Source organism: Pangasianodon hypophthalmus, chromosome 6 (genome assembly GCF_027358585.1).
Source record: "Pangasianodon hypophthalmus isolate fPanHyp1 chromosome 6, fPanHyp1.pri, whole genome shotgun sequence".
NCBI classification, from domain to species: Eukaryota; Metazoa; Chordata; class Actinopteri; order Siluriformes; family Pangasiidae; genus Pangasianodon; species Pangasianodon hypophthalmus.
The window spans coordinates 6,110,511-6,128,922 of NC_069715.1; the positions used below are offsets into that span (position 1 = coordinate 6,110,511).

Genomic DNA, 18,412 nt, shown 5'->3' on the forward strand with positions numbered 1-18,412 from the left:
AAACACATATTTCATGATCTCCTGGCATAATTTACCTTGAATCACACCGCTGTTGTCTGTTGTCAGCATTCTGATTGGTCATAAGGTGTTGAATCTTTTTTTTTTGTTTGTTTTTTTTTTTTAGACAGTAGTTCCAGATCAAAACTCAGGTTTATATTAATGCACTCATTCCAATACATCATTGTTTCTACAGTAACAGCTCATTCACAGGGACTTAATATAATGGATGCTCCATCTCCATCTTAAACTAAGACTAATACTAAATGAATAAAACGTGCTGTTATGTAACAAAGAAAAACATATGATTATTGCTATTGTTGATCTCTGTCACGGGACCTTTATTTAACAGTTTTGGAAGGAGTCTCCAGTGTCAGTGCTTTGAAACAGTCAGTAAGTTGTTTGCCATGGGAGAGTCTTCAGGACTGTTTGCTTTCCTCATTTCCACAGTAACATGACAAGCTGGTTTTTTGTCTTAATAATTTTTAGAGAGAGTGAGAGAAGGAGAAAGAGAGAGGGAGAGAGAAATAGTTGGTAAATGAATGACTGTTTATAACTGCTATAATGGAAATGATAATAGGAAATAACTTGTCACATTCCACAACATTAAATGTAACTATAAATGGATAAAAAAAGATATAATTGTTGGCAAATTCCTGTGGTATAAGAGGAATAAAACATGCGAGTACACCCTGTTAATTTTATTCTTTACACATAAAATAGCCTCAACTGTCAGCTGTGCTTCAACCAAAGCAATGCATCAAAACTGCTAAAAGTGGTTATTGAGAAATGTGTGCCATGGTGCAAGCATGCTGTGTAAGCCGTAATGGTTACCAGCTACAGAATATTAATACTAACAGCTTTGCAATACAAGCCCAGGAAACAGACCTAAGTTACTTTGCTACAACCAGAGAAATGTTAGAGAAATTGTCATAACTGCTTTAATACATGTTGAATAAATCTTTTATATAATTTATTTTATGAAAAACATATTAGGGGTTAAGTAAAGTCTTGTTCTTTGTTTAATGAAGCCACAATCAGACAACTATATACAGTTTATTCACTATGAATTAAACTTTACACTTTACAATACTTTACAATATCCTGTCATTCATTTGTAGTATTTCTAGTATTGTAATTTATTTTATAGAAATTACTAGACCAATATGTCTATACTGGTACGATACTTCTACTTGCTAAGGTATCATAATGTATTGTAAACAAACAAACAAATAACAGGTGATTGTTTTTCCTTTTTTAAAACACCTTTTTAAATCAGTCATTATTATAATGCAGATATATATATATATATATATATATATATATATATATAGTACATCTTTCATATACTATGGATTTTTATATATAGAAAACTATGTTTCTCTGAGAGAAACTAAATATAGACCAATGTGGATTGAAAAATTCGTAAAGCTTTGGGTCTGCTGATTAAAAATGGAGTTAGGGTTAAAATGTATGTAACAGATCATAAATTATACATTCATAATATTCAGTTCTCTGCTTAGGTAGGAAATTGTTAAGTACATAGTTTGCACAAGCCACATCCTTTCCAGGTTAGTATATACCAACTGCACAAGACTGACAGCAGATCACACCCAAGAGCCTGAGCGTGGTAAAGCCTCACGATCTACACAATTCATCATTCTGTGGTTCAACTAAAAGTGAGTAACTGATTTTTCCTCAAGATTTGTCATGTTCCTTTGCCAAATGCATCATTACTGTCTTGATTTTGGACAAGAAAATGATCTAGATAGAAGGAGACCTGTAAAGAGCAGTAAAGGCAGCAGAAAAGGAAAAGATTTTTTAAAATTTTTTAAATTATTTTTATTTTTATTTATTTGTGCATTTGTTTGTTTGTTTGTTTGTTTGTGGGTGGGTGGGGTTAGTAAGTGGTCATTTATTTTGGCTGATCCACAGTTTGTGCTAATAGAATATTGTCATTAATGTGAAAGTGTGAAGGACCATTCAAAAGCATAAGGCATTATGTATTTAAAGTGTATGCATTTAAAGTATATGTGCTACAGATTTTACACTTTCTATATTCTACATATCATATTCTACCTCTTATGTCTGTGGCTAATGCATTACACTGTCCATAAAAGTAGTAGTCTCCAGGTATATTTTTGTTTTTTTCTTTGAAGGCTCTGTAAAAATCATTTGTACCTTGTAAAAAACAATTGTAAAATTGTTAGTTTATTACCATTTCTTATGAGAGGGTTCAAAAGATGAAGAAAATATTGACATTTACACCAGACTTTGTCAATAAGATAGATAAAAATAACAAAATACCTCTTTCTGGTCATTTTTGTCAAATTCTTTTGAAAATTTTCTTAATTTTGCTTGCTTCCTGCTCTTTGCCTTCTCCTCACAGTTAAAATGAGTGACGACGATTATTACGAACCATTTAATTTCAACGACACAACAAACCCATGTGCCAATGCAGAAAACTGTACGCTCTTTGACAAGACTGATCCATCCGTGATTGGCTGGCGTCACTGGTTTGCGCTGATCTGCTATGCAGTCGTCTTCTTGTTGGGTGTCCCTGGCAACGGTCTGGTTGTCTGGGTGACAGCATTCAGGATGCCCCGTTCAGTTAATGCCCAGTGGTTTCTGAACCTGGCCTTGGCTGACCTGCTGTGCTGTTTATCCCTACCCCTGCTCATGGTACCATTGGCTCAAGATATGCACTGGCCCTTTGGACCATTAGCCTGCAAAATACTGCATGGCCTACTGTATATGCTCATGTACTGCAGCGTGCTGATATTAACGGTCATCAGTGTGGACCGCTGGCTCCTAGTGACTCGGCCTGCTTGGTGCCAGAACTGGAGGCAGCCGAACTTGGCTCGCTGGGTCTGTCTGGGTACCTGGGTGCTGGCACTCATTGGCACCATTCCCCAGTTCATTCACATGGAAGAAGAGAAGCAGGGGACGAAGAAACAGTGTCACGGCCATTACTCCAGCCTGCTGCATGCCTGGGCCTTGGTTGTGACACGCTTCCTGCTTGGTTTTCTGCTGCCGTTCCTGATAATCTCTTACAGCCACTGGACAGTGTACCAGAGGGCACACCAAAGGTCAGCGAGGAGGCAAAGCGAGAGGTCATCACGGACCTTGCGTGTCATCCTAGCTGTAGTGATCACCTTCTTCCTGTGCTGGATTCCCTTGCATATCATGGACACTGTTATTCTGATCTGGCACAAGGCAGTGGATAACACAAGGGTAAATCTTCAACTGGCTCATGTATTAGCTCTCTGCCTAGCCTACTTCAACAGCTGCTTGAACCCACTGCTCTATGTTTGCCTGGGCCGTGGCTTTAGGGAGAGCTTGACCAAGACGCTGAAGAGTGTACTCAACTTTGCTTCTGAAGAGCCGACCCGAGCACCCACTCTGACAATGAACACCAAGAGTACCACCGACACAAACTACTGAGAGTTTGTATTGTTATAGCTTAGTTCTGCTGTACACAATAGTTCTGCTGTACACAATATTGTGTTTCACACAATAACCCCTCACTTTCACAGCTTATTATTCAGTCTTTCTGCTTAAAGTATATTACTCAGTAACAAGTATGATTTGTTCAGCTACAGTGTATTTAATAGTAGTTACACAGTTCAGGAATTTACATCTCAGGGCTTAATCTGGCCGAGTTTCACCTCTCAGACTGGTTTGAGCAGGATTTCTTAACCTCTTTACTGCTTTAAAAGAAGAAAAAATATATTTTACACTTACATTAGAATCACAAAACGTCAACACAGTGCACAGGATGTTGAGCAAATTAAGTGTCAGGCAACTGCTTAGATCCCGGCCACTTCTTCTACACAAAAACATAGTCTAAGTTCAAGTTTTCTAAACCTAAATCAAAAAATCTAAACAAAATCAAAGCTCTCAGCACATGAAGTAAAATCACAAATTTCAAAAAATGAGTGTTTTGTGATAAGTAGAGAATTATATGTAGTACTACTGACTAGCACCCAGCTATAGAAAAAAAACAGTGCCTGGTGCAGCAGCTTCACTGAATGTGGAAATAAATGTGTGAAGTTACGCAACAGTTTTGAAATTCACACATTCTGTACAAATGACAAAAGTTGTTTTTCTTTTTTCAAAAGAGTTTACCCATCAAGAGCCTAAAACTAACAGTTTGTTCAACACTCAGTTGTTATGAAAAAAAGACGACAACAACAACATCAATAATAATAATAATAATAATAATAATAATAATAATAATAATAATAATTTTTAAAAATCAAATATTATATTAGAATTTTTGAACATTTTAAAGGACAAAAATGTTCATTTGTGTGACCTCTGTTCATAGATGAGCATATATATATATATATATATATATATATATATATATATATATATATATATATATATATATATATATATATATATGTATATAAATATGTGTGTGTGTGTGTGTGTGTGTGTGAATTTAGTTCAAAATAAGGTCCTTGGACAACCTGGGAAAATGTAAATTAACATAAAATTCAGTTATCAGTTATTGACCTGGTCTTTTGTACTTGAGCTTATAACAAGTTAAGAACTTAACAGCTAACAGAACATATTTTGAAAAAGAAAATATTTCTTTCTTTTGCTTGTTATGCAACTTGTTCCTTCGGTATTATATGCTTATCTGAATGTTATATGGATCTGAAACTTGAAATGTGGAAGGAAATATTCTTTTTGTCAGCATTTCTGTTGTGGATGTATGTTCCTCAACTGCACATTTCTTTTGTACAAATACTTTTTTTAAGCACTCAAACTAATAAAAATAAATATATTTATATGCTTATGGATTTATATATGATTATTTGTGTCATTTATACAGTATGCCAATAATTACCATACAAAAGTATCAATATATGGGCTGAAAGAGAGTACTTGTATGCCTCTCATACATCCAGCTGTCAAAGTGGTTTGCATAAGTATTCGTCTACACATCTCGACTCTTTTCCATACTTTGTAGCGGAACTGAAACTGAACATGGAACTGAAATGCATTTAAGTGGGAATATACGTCACAAATCTACACCAAATAGCCCATAATTTTAAAGTGAGATGAAAATATTAATACACATAGGTTGCAAAATTATTTACAAATAAAAAAATATATAATTACATAATTGCGTAGATATTCACCTTTTTGATGAGAAACCTCTAAATTAGTTCTGGTTCTTCTCTGACTAATCCCCTCTTTACCCACACACTGACTTTTAGGGACCAGCCTCGACTAGGCAGAATCCATTTTTTAATAATGGATTTAATGGTAATCTGCTGGATGTTCAAAACTTGGGATATTTTTACAACCAAATCCAGATTGTTATTTTTCCAGAACTTTGTCCTGGGCTTGGTTTGATAGCTTCCTGGAGCAGATGTATTTATACAGAGATCACATGACACTTTAACTGCACACAGGTGAACTCCATTCAAATAATTATGACTTCTAATGGCGAGTGGTTGCACCGTGAATAGTTTAAGGGTTTCACAGAAAAGGGGGTTGAATATTTATGCATTCACACCATTTGCATTTTGTATTTGCACAAAAAAAAATTTCACACAATCCCACTTTCTGTACATTGTGAGCTTGGAGGTGTAACTAAGAAACACTGTTATTATTAGCCAGATAGTCCATTTTATTCAGTGAGAATTCTAGACATGGGTAGAGCTGCATTCCAGGAGCTTATGAGAGAAAAAATATGCTATTCAAAAGTGCAAAACATAAAAATGTGGTGAGTATATCGGTCCATTTCCAGCAGTGGTTGAAAGTAAAAACATTTATAACATTTTTGAGGGGAGTATGAGATAATTTAAGCTCAAGAATGTAGTTTGAAGTTAAAATGGTGGCTAAAATCTTCTCTTCCTTGTTTGCTACATTAGCTTTGTAGTAATTTAAGTTTTGAATAATTGACTAAAGCTGGGCGAAAAGAAAATTATGTACATTTAGTTTTTGCACATATTCTACGTTTAATTTTTTGTACATTTAGTTTATAGTCAAACCATTTTATATATTTTTAAATACTAAAATGTTTTTCATGATTTTATTTATTCTTTAATTTATCTTTCCATTAACCTACACCATTTTCTTTTACTATATTCTGCATTTTTGTTTTTTTTATTCAATATAACTCTACACCCATCAGGATTCTTTGGTTTGTCCCTCTAAGGAGAAGATTCTTTGTAGCATAGAGATTTGATTTTTTTTTTTTTTCAGAAAAAAATGAATGTTCTAGTAAAGACAGAACTGTTAAACATTCAGATGAGTTTCATTAGAAAAGGGGCAATTTGCTATTTTTTCGCATTTTGGCTTAACCTAATTCTATTTACTGTGTAGATTTTCCGTGTGAATGTTTCAGCACAAGTCTTTACTGTGAGTAAGTCAGTAAACAGAAGATTTCAGATTTCAGGTTAGAAAATAATGAAAATTCTAATGACATTATATAGGAATTATACAAGAATTAGACTAAGACAAGTATAAATTACTGTGTGCTATTCATAAGCAAGATATGCAATGAAAAGAGCTGTTAATATAAAAGGTTTATTATCATCATGCAGTAAAAGGGAATCAGAAAAGAAAGTTTTTCCAAATACTAAAAAAGGTGCGTCTAAACGCAAAGACGCTGGCGTAAAAACAGCAGGCAAGATAATACTTCATTATGTACAAGACTTTGCAAAAGCGTGCATTCACAGAAATAGTTATTTAAGCATTCATTAATGTACAGATTTTTACAGCTGTCGGAATGGCTATTTCTCACATCGAGGTTGGCAGTGCTATCACAAGTCAGAAACAACTCACATTCAACTGGTACACTGGGTGGCATCGAACTCATACTTAAAGAGCAACTCCAGCTAATTTCATAAAAGCATGATTTCTCACTGGTGTTTATACCACAAAGACTTTCTGCTGTCAAGTTTTGTCAAGAGCACAAAAATAATAAATTTGCATTCTGTGAGAAAGAAAGCAAACATGGGGTACTTGCTGAGGCCAGACAAGACTCTCACTTTCATCTGAGTCACATGACCTTGACCTGGATCCTGCAGATTGTGATTATATCAGGGTGTTCAGATGGTGTTTCAACACAGGGCATGACAACAGGAAAAAAAGGCTTCTGGCATTGCTCTTTTGAAACCACAAGACACCTATACAGATGTGTTGGAAGGTTGTAAGATTTAAAACAAATTCAGCAAGTAAATCCATGTCTGTGTGAGATTCACAATAAACCTACTTGATATTTTTGTTAGGAGATCTCACTTATTATAATAAACTGCATATGGCTTGTCAAAGGATCGTCATTACATTCTGTAAAAAGTAGATTATAAGAAGAAACATTCTTAATTAACTTGACTTAGTGTTACAAAGTTGAACAGCACAAAAAAAGACAACTTGGGGGGAAAAGTAGAGCGGGTGGTTAATCACCTGCTATAGCCCACTTCAGGCACTTCATAGGAAATGCGTGAAAGTAAGTCTGAGTCTAAAGAACTTTCTAGAAGACATAAAATCCTTCTTGCTTCCTGCAGTTATTATATCCAGGATATGCACCAAAGAGAGGCACTGTGTCGTTAGCAACCATCACAGGTCAGCACTATCAAGAGAAATGTTTCTAAGGTGCAATGTGGTATCTATCAATGTCAAGCCCATCTTAGGATTGGTGATTCTTATTCATTTGTCTTCAGTCACTTTATCCTGGACAGGGTTGTGGTTAGTGTAGCTCATATCCCAAGAACACTGGGCACAAGGTAAGAATACACCCTAGATGGTATGCTAGTCCATGGCAAAGAGACAATCCACCAACCAGCATGTTTTAGAAGGGAAAAGAAAACTGGAATATCCATAGGAAATGCATTCAGACATGACATAGTGGCAAAATATCTGCTGCTGTATAGTGATACCCAGGACAGCGAAATCCACAAATCAGGAATATCAGATTGGTCTTGATCACTGAGAACAAAAGGCAAAGGTTAAAAGCATGTTGAGAACAGTATTCAAATCTCTCACCCAGAGAACCAAAGGTGTATACATACATACATACATACATAGCCAGCTTTGTAAATTGTACAGAGGATTCCATAACATTCAACTAGGTCATACTGAATTTGGACATATATTGAATCCAACTTTGGGTGCATGGATTCCACTTACTAACACCATACACCATCAAAGGCTGGAAGCACAGCATATACCAAATTAATCTCAAATGCCAAATCCAAGACTAGACTGTGGTCATGACCTTTAGCGAGCCTGACCGGAAACGCAGGATCTTCCTCTTTAGTGCATGCGAGGCTTTTATCCTGACCATGGCAGTAGGTGTATTCTGGGAGAAAGAAGGCACACATGGGGGCACTTGCTGTGGCCAGACAAGGCCCCCACTTTCATCTGAGTCACTTGACCTTGAGCTGGACCCTGGAGAGCATGTCTCACTCAGACTGGAGTCAGATCCATCTCCTTGAGTTCCTCTAGTATTCGTCTCATTCCCAATGTGATGGCCCTGCTCAGTGTACTTAGTACAAGACTGTGGGCTGATGTGAAATGGTAGGTGTGTGTCTCTCAACAGTCGTTCCTCTGCTCTGAGCAACGTCACCTTCTCTTCTTGATTGAGGTCTGCCGTGGAGCTCCAGAGTCTCTGACTGGACATATAATCTTCATTGAAGCAGTGCATATCCATATCCCGCCCCAGTGAATGGTACCCATGCTCTGGTTTGGTGGTAAAACCTTGGGATTGAAAGTTTCCTTCTGATAGTGACTGGCTGGTTGTCTTTACATGCCTCTGCCTAACTGATGACCAGCTTTCCTCCTGATACAGTCTGGCTAAGGGCAGTTGATGTGCCAGTTCCAGAGATGTAGGCTCCCAGTCTTGTTTGGGAGATTCAGAGGTTAAAGATGGAGAAACACAGGGATGATGAAGACAATGTGACTCTATATCAGCAATGATAGTGGATGACTCTATGGAGGAGCCTGGATCTTTACAAGCCTGTGAGAATCGATTAGCCTCACTTCCCAGATAGTATCTATCTTGCGATGCTTTTTCATCATTGATGAGTTCCCATTGCTGCCACTCTGAATTTTCAGGTTGTTCACAGTAGTTGGGGGGGAAAGCATGCAGTTCTTGCCAGCAATCAGGAGTAGAACTGAGGACTTCTGTAGAGGTTGGAGTTTGGTTGAGGCAATAGCGTTGTAGAAGACCCAAAATATAGGTCTCCACACGCATTGCTTGCTGAATGTCCTCTGCTGTGGGGCCCTCATCCACCTCCACAGTGGGACCTTGATAATCACAATGGATCCCAGTGTGGCCACCATCCTCATTTAAATTCGTAATGGTACCCATATCAGTTCCATTCACGTCCTCTCCATTTGGAGTTTGGCCTTTTGACCACAGAGTTCCATTGTCATCATCCTCGGCATCCTCAATTCCTTCTGCAATGCCCTCTAAAGGGGGGTAGGGGGCAGAGAATGAACGAGGCAGAAAAGCACGCAAGGGTCGTGCCCTCTGACCCTCCCAGTCCAGCATGTAGGCATCTTCTGGGAAAGGGGGAAGCAAATTCGGTATCACTACACACATATGACCATCAAGTTGAAAAACTGACATTTTTGATATATTGGTACACACTGCAATTTTAATATGCCTTACAAGGTATTAGAAAGAAAATTTTTGAGGTGATATTGTTAAGAAACTAGTCTGCATTATTCTGACCAAAATTATTTACACTTGTCAGATCGTATGAATGTTGTGATTCATCAAAACCTTTTTTTAGAGGTTTAATTTTGAAGGCATATTAAGGTCTTCTGTGATATGATAAAAATAAACAAATGATAGATCATGCAACTCCACTAAACTTATCAGTATACACATTTGAACACCACCATATAATGCATGCTCTTTTAAATCTGATGTAGGAGGTTTTGAATAATTTTCTATAAGAGCAGCTCTGACAATATTGCCAGCTGCAAGGTAAATCACAGGTTTATATTAATGTGTTCACTCTAATGCATAGTTTTTTTTAAAGAGATAATTCAAAAGGACACTCCACATCAGTGGATTAAAAATATGCTGTTACTGAACAAAGAAAAATGTATAATCATTGATATGGGGAACTTTTCTGCTAGGACACATTTATATAACATTTATGGAAGGAGTCTCCAGTGTCAGCACTATGTAATGTAATGTAATGTAATAGTCAGTTTTCTGCTCAGGGGAAGTCTTCAGGACAAAAGACTTTGTGGTTTCTCACTCTGTGGTTTAAGTCTTAAATTTAGGAGACAGAAAAAGAGAGGCTGGTGAGAGGGTGGCTGTTTATAGCTGCTAAAACAAGAACTAGTTTGTTTCACAGACATTCAACAGCATTAAAAATATCATACTTTTATCATACTTTTTTATCCATTTATAATTAAATGAATAAAAAAGTATGATTTGTTTAAAATAATAAAAAACAAAAATAATAGTTGGCAAATTGCTGTAGTATTAGCGGAATAAAACACTTCAGGACATGCTATTATAGGAAAATAATCTACTTCATACCAACCCATAACTGATTATTTTCCTATAATAGCATGTCCATGTCCTGAAGTGTTTTATTCTTTTCTTAAACATTATTAAAGACTGATAAACATATGTGTTGGAGTTTTTTTTTATTTTTACTAACAGATTAAACAGATTATTACCAAAGAGAATAGCAGATGCTTTTAAAATAATCATAATCAATGAGTTGTCATTGAGACAATCGTGTTTAAAGGATGGATGAGTGAATATCTGGAGTATGGACTGACCCACTGGTCTGCCTCTGCGGCTGTAGAAAGAAAGACTGGGAGAAGATCTTGAGTGTCTTAAAGGGGACTGAATCTCACTCTGCTCGTAAAAACCTGAGGACACACACAATCACACATCCAATGTCAAACAATTCCACAATGCACAATGACAATAAAAAGCATGCAGGTGTAGTATATAGTGCAGCAGAGAAACATTTCAGAGGAAAATAGTGACTAAAGCTGTGTTCACTTTAAGCATGTTTTCCTCAATGTTTTTTTTTTATCCTCTGACGAGTTAAAAAAAAAGCAAGTGAACATAACAAAGATACAAGCTAGAGTGCCAGAGGAAAAATCAGTCTCGTTAAAGATTTTAATACTGCAATGCCAAACACAAAGGAGCAGTTTGGGTCTGTGTAATTATTGTGTGTATCTAGTAAGCCTTGTATTTAATAATCGCATATTAATGATTAAATATTAATGATACATTATCATTTCTATAGCAACTTTCCTTTCCATAATATTTCTATAGTAACATCTCATTCACAGGGACTTATATGGTAGATGATCCACAAAATCTAAGCCTCATAGTAAATGGCTGAAAAGGTTTTTCTGTAAGATGTTTATTTAGCAGTGATGGAAGGAGTCTCCAGTGTCACTGCTTTTCAACAGTTAGAGCTAAAGTTGTAACTTAAAATTTTCTACAATGCAAAAACCTTCAGGATAGATGAGTTTATACTTTGCGGTTTCTCTGTAACATGCCACATTTATTTTGTCTTATTAGGTTCAGGAGAATATGTAATGTAAGTGATTACAGGAAACTTGTTTCGTGGATGCCCCACAACATTAAACTGAACTATAAATGGATAAAGCTTACAATATGTCTTTTTTTAATAAATAAAAATTGTAATCTTTGACAAGAGGAATAAAACACACCGCCCCAGCATTGATAATTTTATGTTAACACTTCATGTTTTATTCCTTGCTGTTTAGAAGCCATTATTAGCTATCTAGCAGTGTTGTTACAGCTTATCTGTTTCTTTTGTATTATTTTTTCATATCAGTACAAAATTCACTCCAGGCAACTATTGTTCCTAATCAAAAAACACATTTAGATGTTATCGCAACCTCATAAACATGTTTGCACTTATGTAGGACAACATGGCATTAATCTTCTCAAATATTATCAAAATTCCCTAACAAAAAAGTCAAACGAAAGGATAAAAAGATATTTTTTTGAGTCACTGTCATAATACACAATACACAATGCATGTTCGTGCCTCTGGAGGGAGTACCTGAGCTAGACACACTGTCCAGGTTGTCTTCTGTGTTAGAGTCCACCGTCAACTCGCTGAGCTGCTGCTGCAGTACCACCATCAGACCACCAGGGGCATCCAGGAGCTGCTTCTGCAACACACATCGTCATGAAAGCAGATTAGTGTCAGGGTCAGGGTGTACATTAGTGTCAGGGTCTGCAATCCTAGTTCCAGTCTGTGTGTTCCCCTACATGAACATATCTGATCTGATTTTTCCTAACAAAGGCTTCCTAAAAAAGGCTCTGAGCATTCTCCATCTATTTAACATGTGCACACATATACACATTTAGCACATTTAGCACACACACTCTCTTATTCTGTCTCTTATTATACACCTTATCATTACTGAGTTAGTGAACACTATCAGAGAAAAATCCATCCTGAGAATCCTCCGTCTTTGGGAGACAGAAAATCAAATGTTGCTATGCAACCTCAATAAAGCGATGCATTATTTATTAATGCACTCAATCCAAAACTGGCTAATTAGTGGAGATCATTTGGCTGGATGAGAACAGGATATTGAAAGCAATAATTCTGGTAACGCCAAATTGTGTATGCTGTTCCTCAGCAAGGTGCTTCTGTGATTTAACTCTTTAAAAGTGGCCTAGTCCTTAGAAGAGAGGACAGCAGATGAAACAAACTAACAAACAAAAAAGCCTTTTTACTTTCTTTCTTTCTTTTTTTTTTTATTTTTATAAAAAGCATGATATAGCTTAAAATAATGTGAATGTAACATGTAATGTAACATGTAAACAATTTCCAATAATTTATTTTTTAGTTACCAGCTGCTTGTAATTTGTTTTATCTCAAGTACCTTAAGATTTTATATTTACAAGTAATTTATATACAAGTCCAAGTAATTTATATACTGTATATATATATATATATATATATGTATAATTTGTAACATGATACAGTCACACTGGATTAAATTCACTTGCCGGTGTTTTAGTGTCTATTCAGAGCCGTTGCTAAGACTAGTGTAATTTCATGTTTACTGTAAATTCAAGTGTATATGATACACATATCTCACAGTTTGAAAACTGTTCGAGTCTTAGACACTGAGTTTCAATTTGCTATCTAAAAGCAGAATAAACAGAAATAAAGGCTGTGTGAGAATGACAAATAATTAAAAATCTACAGTCTACAGAATGATATGAAAACAGATTTGTTCCCTGAGCCCACTATCTGTCTGAAACAGGCTTTATATACATAAATCCTTGCGTTTAATCCTTACAGTCATGAACACACAATCTCTCTGCCCTAAACTAACTTCTAACTTCACTGAGCTTAGAGAAGTTTGTCATACTTTTGTGTCGTCTTGTTCAGTTCGAATTGAGCAGTGTCTAAAATTAAACGTGACCATGACTGTATTAATGCTGACTTGCAACCATGGCAACGTGTTTAAGTGATGGATGGCGGAGAATGAAAGAGGAAGACAAAGAGAAAGAGCCTGAGGAATGAGAAGCAAGAGTGAGACCAGGTCTTTGTGTGTTAATGGTTTGTTTTGTGTTACTCGCTTTTTCCAGGCTTTTATCTTTTCAGAAATCCATCAGTCGATCCACTAAATGAAGGCTTGTACAATTAAAGTGAACAATTTAAACTAATACTGAGCTCCAGTGAAAGTGAAATTCAATCTTGATGATGTTGCAATCAGAAGCAAACAGCCTGCAGCTCAGAGCTACCCTCTGTTCCCTTGGAGACCCCTTAGGACTTATCCATAATTAATCTTCATATGGTGTGTCAATGCACACACACACACACACACACACACACACACACACATACATATATATATATATATATATATATATATATATATATATATATATATATATATATAAGTAGCACACACTGAGGTCACTGTGCCATGTTTTGTCAGATGCTAGTATAATAAATAGTCTAGTCCTCTGTGCACTGAGATAAGTTCAGCCTCTAACGCTGCCTCGCCTGCATTCATTTAATTATATCCTGCTGGTGAATCAGTTATTAAGGCTCTGGGCTGCTGATCAGAAGATTCAAGACTGCCAACATTTTAAGACATTGAGTATCTACTTAACTCTCTCATCTACTTCATCTTCTTAGCTGAATTGTAAGTTGCTCTGGATAAAAAGATCTGCAAATGACTAAATGTAAAAATGTACATTTCTGAATCAGCCCTGAGATCCTACGGCACACTGAGGCTCAGCACATACACTGACGCCCAGCACATACTGTGCTAATGAGCTAATTAAATTAATTATGCAGGATTACATGACACTGCAATGTTGTAGGTGCCATAATGCATTTTTCAACAGTAATCTCCATGCTTGCCTGAGGCAAATATTCACTCGGCAGTAGTTCACTGGAAGGCTCTTTTGTTCTACATAGTACATCTAAGCCAAAAAGCATTTTTAAGATTTTAGGATTTTAGATTTATCCTTTTTGTGTGCGAAAGTGACCATGGGATTAAAATTATTTGAAAACTGCAAAAATAGTGAACTAGTGAAATAGTGGTGTCAGATGCAGCGAGACACACACTCCTGTATCAGTGTTACTGCTGTGCTGAGAATGAGCCACCACCTGAATAATTCCTGGTTAGAGCTGGTGTCTTTCCGCTGATGGATGAGAATGGGGTGTGTGTGGCTGACAAACAGTAGATAGCAACTCAGTAATATCTGCAAAGTGCATGTATTGTTTTAACCCTCTGATGCAATGTGAAAAAGGAGCAGGTTTTTCATTATTATTATTAAGTTTTAAAGGGGTCAGACTCTAAGAGTAATATCAAAATAAAACCTTGTTAGAGAGAAAAACACACACCTATGCATTTCATATCTCAAGTATTCATGTCATTATGTGAATACATATGGATCCTATGTGGAAAACATGTGAAGGTGCATTTCATTGTGTTATGCACTAAAAGTGCACTTGAAGAAAACACGTGACATCATGTGATCATGTGTGGGAAAAGAATTTAAACAAATCACATAAAAAAATGTGAAAAATGAAAATATGAAAAAATGAATCACATAAAAAAAAATCAATTAACAAATATTTTAAAATGTGCCCCACATGTGGATAACTGTACAGTGCTGTGCAAAAGTCTTAGGCACATGCAAAGGAATGCTGTAGAGCAAAGATGCCTTCGAAAATAATGAAATTAAATGTTTCTACATTTAAAAAAATACTATAAAGAGCAGTAAACAGTAATAAATGAAACAAAGTCAATATTTGGTGTGACGATCCTTTGCTTTAAAAAAAAAAATAGTAGTCTCAGGTACAATGTGTCCAGTTTTATAAGGAAATGAGCTGTAAGTTTTACTGAGCATCTTGCAGAAGCAGCCACAGTTCTTCTGGAGACTTTGACTGTCGACTCGCTTCTTATTTTTGCAGCGAAACCCAGCAGCCTTCATTATTTTTTTATCTGAAAAGTGTCTCTTATGTAATCTGCTGCTTTCTTTACTGACATACAAACATTTTTCTGTAACATTTAATTTTGTGCTGGAAAACTAATGTTTGGAATCTAAAATGTTTTTGTACTGAATCAATAATGTAGAAGTCATAAAATAAAAATCTATAACAAGGTTTGTACTAAAAAAAAATAGGGTGCCTAAGACTTTTGCACAGTACTGTACATGTAAAAAATAAATAAATCGAGGATGGCATCTGAAAAATAGTAAATATTCCATACATGTGGAAAAATTCCACCCTGCACTGCACCACGCTCCCTCTGATCCTCGGGCACTGCTCGACTGATCCTACCATCTCTCAGGGTACGAGCAAGGCATGCAGCGAGACTCTTCTCTGTTCTGGCACCAAGGTGGTGGAACGAACTTCCCCTAGTCGTCTGAAGAGCTGAGTCACTGGCAGTCTTCAAACGATGTCTAAAGACCTACCTCTTCCAGAAGTACTTAAATTAGCACTTTAATTAAAAAATGTGTTGCCTGTGTGCTTTTCTTACTATATTACCTCCCCAACAGAGCTTTTATACTGATGATGTTCTTAATCCATGACCTAGTGAACCAGTATCAAGATGGATTTATTGATTTCAAAGCGTTTCTGTAAGTCACTCTGGATAAGGGAGTCTGGCAAATGCCATAAATATTAAAAATTATCATGAAAAAATAAGATTTTCCTCCTTTTTTGAAGTGTTTATCTGAGCTTGGTGAAGAGGCGGGTCTTCAGATTTTGTTAGATTTTTCTTCCCAAATGAATAATTGTGGTAAATAATAGCATCATTTCAGCCTTTCTCGTGGGGCAATAACTCAGAGTTATCTAACTGTGTGTGTGTGTGTGTGTGTGTGTGTGTGTGATGAGTTTTCTTGTGGCGCGTGCCTCTGACAACTAATTTGAGTGACGTGTCTCGAGCTTGGCTGGCTCAGGATCAAAGGTCTCTTGACTCCGAGGCGCGCGCATTCCCACGAGAGAGAGAGTGCAGCTCATTAGTATTCCACTCCACGCGCCTTTTGTTTGATCCGCCGAAAGGTGGGCGGAGCCTCGGGGGAAACAGGGCGTGGGTTGTTTTTATTTGATTATTTCATTATTTAATTTCTCTCAAAGGGCTTGCACAGTGAAGTGTTTGCGAGTGACGTCAGTGTCGCACGTGCTTGTTTATCTGCAGGCTTTTTTTTTTTTTTTTTTTTTTGCCAAACCTCTTGATTTTGCTCTTTGGTTTTGTAAGGGTTTTATGAAATTTTTTTTTGTTTAGTTTTTTTTTTTTTTTTTTTCAAGTAAGACTGCTTGAAAATTTGTTCTGCTGCTGGTCACAGATGCATAGAGGTCTTTGTACATCTATGTTGCATGCAGGTGATTCCAAGTGTTTACAGCTTAGTGCAAATCTTTGTAAATGCATTGCAAAAGAGAAAAAAAAAACAATGTCGTGCAAAGTTTTTTTTTTTTTTTTTTGTTATTGGTATAGTGCGTGTTTAGGGACCTGCTTGGACTTCTGTAAGTTGTGATGATCTCACCAAAGGAACAATGGACCATTAAAATGGGTCCAAACTCCACCCCCATCCCAAAGATACATCAATTTCAGCTGTCAAATTAAAAACCTCACACATTACAAAGAGGAAAGGGATGCGATGCGTTTCAACTGCGATCAAGAGAGAAAAGATCAAGTTTAAACCCCTCTGAGATTCATGCACTGTCAAATTTAAATGCATTTTAATTAGCTTCAGCACCTGTCCAAAATGCGCAAGCAGCCTTTACGCACGGCTGCAGTTTATCCACATTACGCACCATGTGCTCCTAATGCATTCATTCATTATGACTGCTTTATGCTTTATTCCATCTGTTATTTATTTAGACACTGTGCATGAAACCGGATGCAGATGTTGCTATACTGACCTGCTGCCATTTCAGAGTCTCGTGCTCCTTCTCGGTGTCTCCGGCTGCCAGGACGCCCAGCACGAGTCTCTCCTGCCTCTGTCTGGCGCTCTCCAGCTCCCACAGGCTGGACACGATGTCCTCCAGGAGCCCCTTACTGCGGCTTGTCATGTGGAGAGAAATTCCGCGGTGCATGAGGATGAGGAGACGGGAGTGCTTTCCTCACTCAACAGAACGCTGTAAATCAGCCGGCTCGTGTGAAACGCCTCAGCAAAACGCCAGAAAAGCGCATTCCGCTCCTTATCCTCGCATTTCTCCTCCTCTAAACCGACCACCCAAAGCGTGCTGTTTAGTTTCAGCAGCGTTTCTCCACGTGAGCTCGCACTTAACGCCGCTCTCACGCCTCTCATCCAGATGCACACTGAAGCCGACGCTCTCCGTCGACGGATCTGTTGAATATTCATCTCAGGTCGCCTGCTATTGGATGTGAACTCCTGCTGCAGTCATGAATATGTATAACAATCCAGCGCGACTGATTCCTATTGGCTGATGCAGCGTTCAAATTTGCATACAGCGCGTCAAACTCCAAGGTTTTCCCACCACGCGCATGAATGAACGAGGACTGCATATACACTATTATATAAATAACATTATAAATAGATTAAATATGAAATGATTACATACATTTCAATCTAAATATTCATTGTGAATTATTCATCAATCAGAGACAGTTGGAAAAGGATAAACTTTCTAGATTAATTAATAAATTAAGAGATAAAGGACTGTTTTGTGTTTGAATAAGCACACATATCCTTTATGTGCCCAGCATTTCTGTAGATTTACTGAAAAGCTTTTTATAAACTTATTCTAATAATGTATTTATTGTTTATTTGCTTCTTTTCCCTGCTTGTTGTCCACCACTCCATTCCCTTTTTAGATAAGTTAATACCCTTAACGATAATATATTTCCTTAAAGGTATACACAGATTTATGTAATGAATAATGAATAATTTAATAGTTCTTATATACTTAAATACAACTTT

The 18,412-nt window shown here is 36.7% G+C and overlaps 2 protein-coding genes across 2 annotated transcripts; one reads left to right on the forward strand and one right to left on the reverse strand.

Annotated features, from left to right (window-relative positions):
- The first annotated feature begins 1,540 nt into the window (after positions 1 to 1,540).
- Positions 1,541 to 4,815, forward strand: c5ar1 (complement C5a receptor 1). The gene is made up of 2 exons (XM_026927707.3): positions 1,541 to 1,676; positions 2,387 to 4,815. Exon 2 carries the CDS (start codon positions 2,392 to 2,394, stop codon positions 3,439 to 3,441), a length of 1,050 nt encoding a protein of 349 aa, XP_026783508.1. The 5' UTR covers positions 1,541 to 1,676; positions 2,387 to 2,391; the 3' UTR covers positions 3,442 to 4,815.
- A 1,714-nt stretch (positions 4,816 to 6,529) lies between these two features.
- LOC113534754 (uncharacterized) lies at positions 6,530 to 18,170 on the reverse strand. The gene is made up of 4 exons (XM_026927705.3): positions 17,391 to 18,170; positions 12,045 to 12,156; positions 10,774 to 10,866; positions 6,530 to 9,528 (listed from the first exon to the last, which is right to left on the reverse strand). The coding sequence occupies exons 1-4, from the start codon at positions 17,562 to 17,564 to the stop codon at positions 8,222 to 8,224; spliced, it is 1,686 nt and encodes a 561-aa protein (XP_026783506.3). The 5' UTR covers positions 17,565 to 18,170; the 3' UTR covers positions 6,530 to 8,221.
- Between the last annotated feature and the right edge of the window lie 242 nt (positions 18,171 to 18,412).

What these genes read in the sequence shown, in the direction of transcription:
- c5ar1 (XM_026927707.3), top strand. Translation starts at nt 2,392, where the DNA reads ATGAGTGACGACGATTATTACGAACCATTTAATTTCAACGACACAACA.
- LOC113534754 (XM_026927705.3), bottom strand. Translation starts at nt 17,564, where the DNA reads ATGCACCGCGGAATTTCTCTCCACATGACAAGCCGCAGTAAGGGGCTC. An exon ending in AGACTCTGAAATGGCAGCAG is followed by an intron (nt 12,157 to 17,390) that starts GTCAGTATAGCA and finishes TGTGTGTTGCAG; the next exon opens with AAGCAGCTCCTGGATGCCCC. An exon ending in CCGCAGAGGCAGACCAGTGG is followed by an intron (nt 9,529 to 10,773) that starts GTCAGTCCATAC and finishes CCCCTTTCCCAG; the next exon opens with AAGATGCCTACATGCTGGAC.